The sequence below is a fragment of the Seriola lalandi genome, unplaced genomic scaffold (assembly GCF_002814215.2).
Source record: "Seriola lalandi dorsalis isolate HSWRI2012SDOR001 ecotype SW California unplaced genomic scaffold, Sedor1 jcf7180002054130, whole genome shotgun sequence".
Lineage (NCBI taxonomy): Eukaryota > Metazoa > Chordata > Actinopteri > Carangiformes > Carangidae > Seriola > Seriola lalandi.
In genome coordinates, this window is record NW_019524683.1 from 154,751 (window position 1) to 160,399 (window position 5,649).

The window sequence follows — 5,649 nt, forward strand, 5'->3', positions numbered from 1 at the left end:
AATGTTAGCATTGGGTTTCAGCTCAGTTCAACAGCTAACAGTACAACTGTTAAAACCAAGAGCCTTAAAACCTAAAATCTTAATGAACCCCATTTCGGTTTCAGCCTTCGTGATCTACGACAGCTGCGAAGGGCCTTCACCTTCGTAGACCACATCCCCAGAAGGATGTGGCCCCTGATTTGGGACACAGCTAAGGTGTCATCTTTGACAGCACTCTACACTTTGAAGCCGACATGAATTACATCACTCAGGCTGCATTTTCTAATCAACGCAATATGAATCGTTTACGTCGGTCGCTTACAACCCGCAGCGCTGCTGTTCTTGTATAATCAGTCACATCTCACATTGATTACTGTAACTCTGTCCTCTCTGGTCTTCTTCACATACTCCTCCATAAACTTCAACTCTTTATATATTCGTCGTGCAACTAAATGCCTAACCCTTACCTAAACCTAACTTTCACCCATTTAAACAGCCATTTAAACTTTTGGGCTCCAGCATTTTGGCCCCTTCAAAGCTGTTGGGCTCCTTTTTGGACCCAATAAATATAGTTAAATTCACTCCTCTCTCATGGTCCCTTGTAACAATGTCACAGTAGGGCTTGGTGATATGGCTAAAACTGATAAAAATTTCCATATCAGTTGATATCGATATTGATCATGATAAATGATATGATGATAAAATCTTTCAGGTTTAAAGGGCCGGTTTTCACTCCTGAGTGGAAGTTGAAGAAAACCTGACAGTCAGCTGTGGTTTTAAACTGCTCTGTTTAGTCCGAACAATGATGGAACAGGTTTCTGTCTTTGATGGAACGTGTCTCAGTCACACACAGTTTTACCAAACCTTCCCGTGCAGTGATCACGTTAACCAGCAGATGTCCACATTTCCTCATGCACAGCAGCACAGACTCTGGGAGGCTGATGTTATCTGTGTTAAATCCTGCAGAGTATATGTGTATAGACATCCCTCTTCCCACATGAACTTAAAAGTAATATCTGTCTGTTAAACAGCAGTGAGGGTGTTTTCCTTTTAGAGATAGCTGAGTCATAAAAGTTGCCTATCTTTTGTGTCTCTGGTGTTTTGTTGGTTGCCTTTGGTATAAAGCACGGAAAACCAGTTGAGTCGGTAAACACAATCTGTCTGTTGGTGGATGACACCATACAGGACTTACGGGGTATTGAAGTAAAGTTATCACGAGTAGTGGAATGGCAAAACTACGTTGTCCAATTAGTCAGTAGATTTGACGAGGCAAATCTCAGTTATATAATGGGTTTAATAGAAGTAATAAAGATAAGGCAAAGGCCATAGAGTTAATGTACCATGTGACCAATCCATTACCCCAATCATGCGCACGCCAACGAGCAAGTGAGTGTCAAACCGGCTCGTCGAGGCTTTACACAGGTAAACAGAAGTCACGAGGGGCTTCACTAAAAATAAACTTCCTTATGAATCACTGGTTGTGTTGGCAGTTACCCCCCCCCCGAACACATGGGAACAATGCTGTAATCATTAACATCCTCTTCTGTTGTACAGATGCTGGAAGTGCCTGGAAGTGTTCGGTGTTAAATGCCAAGAGGGAAAGGTCGTGGTGATCTAGGAATGACACTGATTTGAGGTGAGCATGCGGAAATGTATTACAAAAATTTCAAACACTTGATAATAAAGAAACATTTCTTCAAGACTTGCAGAACCTAAACACGTAGCTCAAGGAGTTCTGCTAGTACAAGCAGAAAGTGGGACAATACGAAACAAGACACTGCTTTGGAAAATGATGGTACAGAGATGTTATTGTTTATATAGATGGCATCTTGTCTGATCAGCACTGTGTGTGTGTGTGTGTGTGTGTGTGTGTGTGTGTGTCTTGTTTAGCACTGCAAGTTCTCTGTGTGCCGTCATAAAAGACATAAAGAATGAAAGGTGCTGTATTAAAGTCTTCATGTTCATTTGCCAGTAATCTTATTATGGGGACGGTTTGTTTTTGAGGGAATCGTACTCATCAAATCCAGCTGACTCGTCACGAACCGCCCGTGAAAAACAGTCGTGTAATTCTTCTGTGGCTATGAAAATAACTCATGTCATCTGGGTTAATTTAACCTGGGCTTGAGACATCACATTTTATGACAAAATCTGTCACAGGACCTGGAGAGCAAAACGAAACGCCTGGCCTAACGCATGCCTGGGTCCTCAGCCTGAGTCTGGCCCATATCATACGGAGGATTTTATGTGCATGCGCCAGAATTGGTCCAGATTCGGGCCGTGGAACCGGGTGTAGACTGGGCCATAAGAAAACAAGCATGTGGGGATGTGTGGTGATCGAACGATATAGGTGTTTACCAGGCTGGGAGGGGTTTAACGAAAGCCCCCTATTGAGTTGCATTATGGGAATTGTAAGATCTATGTTGTCTAGTACACCCTCCACCTGCACGGACGGGCGATACTAAATCAAAAGACTGTAGTAGTGTGGACGTAGCTCTAGGCTGAGGAAGATGTCAGTCAGGGCCTCCGGAGAGAAACGGCCCGGCTGAATGAAAAGCTGTTTAACAGGCCCTCCAACTTGTGCCAGAGAAAGAGAAGCCCGCAGAGAGACGCTCTGGTCTGGAAAATCATTTACTTTTTACTTCCTCAGTTTGAGGAAGAAGAATGAGGAGAGGCAAGAGAAGGAGTCCATGTCTATCTGAGACGCTCACACCTCCCCCAGCAGTGTGTGGTGGTGTAACACACCACACTGAGTGATCAGTGTTTAAAGACAGCAGGGCATCTGAGGACGAAACACTCACATTGTGTTTGGTCCAAATTACAAATACCAGCTATTTATTAATATTGACATTCATTTATCACACTGGATAAATAATGTAACTTGTTTATTATTTGCCAGGGACCAGGGGGTTTAAACGAACACATTCTCACTCACGTCACTCAGTCCGACGTCCCCGTTCAGTCGGTTATTCCACATAATTAAATGAGGCTAAATCCAATCACAGAAAGAATGCTAGCTAAACTCCTGCTAATCGTAACTAGCTTAGCAAGACTTCAGTAGCTGCCTTTTAGCCTGTGTGACTCTGATGCAATATGATAAAAATAATAATTATAATTATTAACTTCATATGTATTAAATGTGAATAACTGATTTTCCTTGTTGTAGACAGACATACACCTGGAGAAACAGATGCATATAATGAAGATGGTGTGTAAATAACCAACTTTAAGTAACACAAGTGAAGATGGAGCAGAGATGAAATTTCCCTGTGCATTCTGGGAAGGTTTTTTTTTTGTTTTTTTTTACAGCGGCAGTATCTACAATTTTAAAAGGTATAAAATTCAACTTTTACAAAATTTTACAGTTTGCCAGCCAGCTTGAAAACTTAAAGCCCGTGTTTCACAGCTTCCCTGCGTCTCTAGCGTCTCTGTCACTGTAAGGTATGTACTTTTATAACAGACATCCAGCCCTGCACTACGACCATGATGAAGCAAAACAGCCCAACATTCAATCAGGGTTGTAGTGAGTAACATCAACACACAGTTCCTCCTCCCTTCCACACTCATCAAGCTGCCCTGCAAGTTCTGGCTAGTTGACCGGTGTCACACCGGTGTAATGCATGTGCCTGCCATGACATGTATTACTGTGTCGGCGTGCTTCCGTTTGTACGTGTTTAATTATAATGAACTTGCACAATTTAATCCTTGACTTTATCACGTAGCATGAGGCTCTGGCTCCTCCGTGACCCCCAACAGGAATAAGAGAGGCATGTTGGCAAGTCTTAGTGTACTCCTACCTGAGTGAGCTCCTTGTAAGTTCTCCTTATCATTTTCCTCCCCAAAGATTTTGCCCAGACTGACGGGTTTGCTTCCTCCGGCTGCACCGGCACTGTTGCTGCCGTCGTCCGCATCCTCCACTGGCACCACAGTGAAGGTGGGCATCTTGGCTCTTTACTTCCTGGTAAAAGAAAGTATGAAGAGGTCTCCGCTGGCGCCGACCAGGATGACACTAGCTGCTGAACTTTCACTCCCGCGGGGAAGAGATAAAAACAGTATATGAAGGGAGTCCGGTGAAAGAAACAGAGCCCTGTTAGGGCCCCAGTGAGGAAAGCTAAGGGCTCAGGTTTGACCACAACATGGCACTCACTTTAAACCTGTTGTTTCCTTTCTTTTTGTAATGTGATCCAGTGGGCTCTAAACTCAGGGTGAAAGTGCCGCCTCCTGCACATGAGGCAGGCCAAAGTCCTTCAGTGTATCTCTTCACTCCTCTCTCTCTCTCTCCTTGTTCCTTTCCCTCCCTTTTCTCCCCACTGCTTCAAGACTATTGCCCCATGTGACCATCTATTTACCATATGAACAGAGCTGCAGCCCATACATGGAGAACCCTGCAGCTCCTCCCTCGGCTCTGACTGTCCTACTTCTCTCACTCACACCTTTGTAATGCCAAGAAGGCAGGTAAACAAACTGCAAAGTATCTTTAAAAGAAAAAGTATCCAGAGTATCTGTAAAATCCACTTTGACTACGGAAGAATCAACTTTCCCATAAGTTCTTTTCTTATCTGTTCATTTGGCTTTGGTTTTTCTCAGCTCCCTTCAGACTGGTAGTTTCCGTGTATGGTTTGCTCCAGGTAAACAAAATGGGTGTTAACTTTCCCACAATGCATTATGGGTAGCAGTGCAATGCTGCTGTTCAGCACAGAATGGCACCGCAGGCTCTCGTGCGTACACACATTGTGCCAGCAAAGGAAACATCTTGAGAACCTTGGACGCTACCTTTCCTCTGTGTGCTGAGCAGCAGCATAGATTACAATGGACAGCCTGAAGGGGAAAAGCTTTTAGCTTTGAATAACAATGGACACAAGTAAACAAGAATTGTTTTCAGTTTGTGGGAATGATCATGCAAGGGGGAGTTCAGACATTTATCTTGATGAACTGGAAGCTTCCTTTAGAGAGGATACACAGCAGTGCAAGTAGTAGAGAAATGATGAATGTGTATTATTGAGTGTCGTCCTCAGTTAGCATTTGTTTCCTGTAGCATTTCTGTGTCACTCTTTAATATAGTGGTGTAGTGATATATAATATGACTGGACTCTGTTTGAGAAATCATTTTCTTTGTTATTAGGATGTAACTTTAATGCAATAGAAAAGCACAGTGAAGCTTTATTTTCTTGCATCTTTCTTCTTTAGTTTAAGCTGCTTCACAGAATTGGGATATTACAGCAAATTGGTTTTCAATATGCAGCCCTGGACTCTGTAGTGAGTTTATTCAATGTAACAGATGCTTGACATAATAAAATGATTATACCTGAAGGTACCAGAAAGTATCAACAAGTGACTTTTCGGCTGCAACTTTTCTTCTCAGTGGTTAAACCTTAGTCTGATGCCATGTGTTACTTTTCTTAGCTGTTTAAAAACTGTTCAAAATGATGTTATTTATTCTGCAGCCGAGACATCAATCCTCAAAAAGCAGCTCCCTGTTAAACAAATACATCATCCTCTAACCTGGCGAGCTTTTCTTGGCTTTGTTTATCTTTGCTCAATCTGCTTTTGTTAGCTTTGATTATATTTACACAGAATGGCTTTGCTAAACCATTGTCTTAGTTTAGTTTATATTATCTTACCTTAACTTGATTTAGATTATCTTCCTTTATATTACTGTATAATATAATATAA

The 5,649-nt window shown here is 42.4% G+C and overlaps 1 protein-coding gene across 2 annotated transcripts in view; it reads right to left on the reverse strand.

Annotated features, from left to right (window-relative positions):
• Positions 1–4,601, reverse strand: part of LOC111652964 (solute carrier family 12 member 7-like) — a 21,486-nt gene extending 16,885 nt beyond the window's left edge. Inside the window, exon 1 of one of the 2 annotated variants that reach the window (XM_023403382.2) lies at positions 3,774–4,601. In XM_023403382.2, coding sequence (XP_023259150.1) covers positions 3,774–3,918 — 145 coding nt within the window. In that variant the 5' untranslated portion in view covers positions 3,919–4,601. The remainder of the gene's footprint in view (positions 1–3,773) is intronic. The other variant, XM_023403383.2, reaches the window with a different exon arrangement.
• Positions 4,602–5,649: the final 1,048 nt, after the last annotated feature.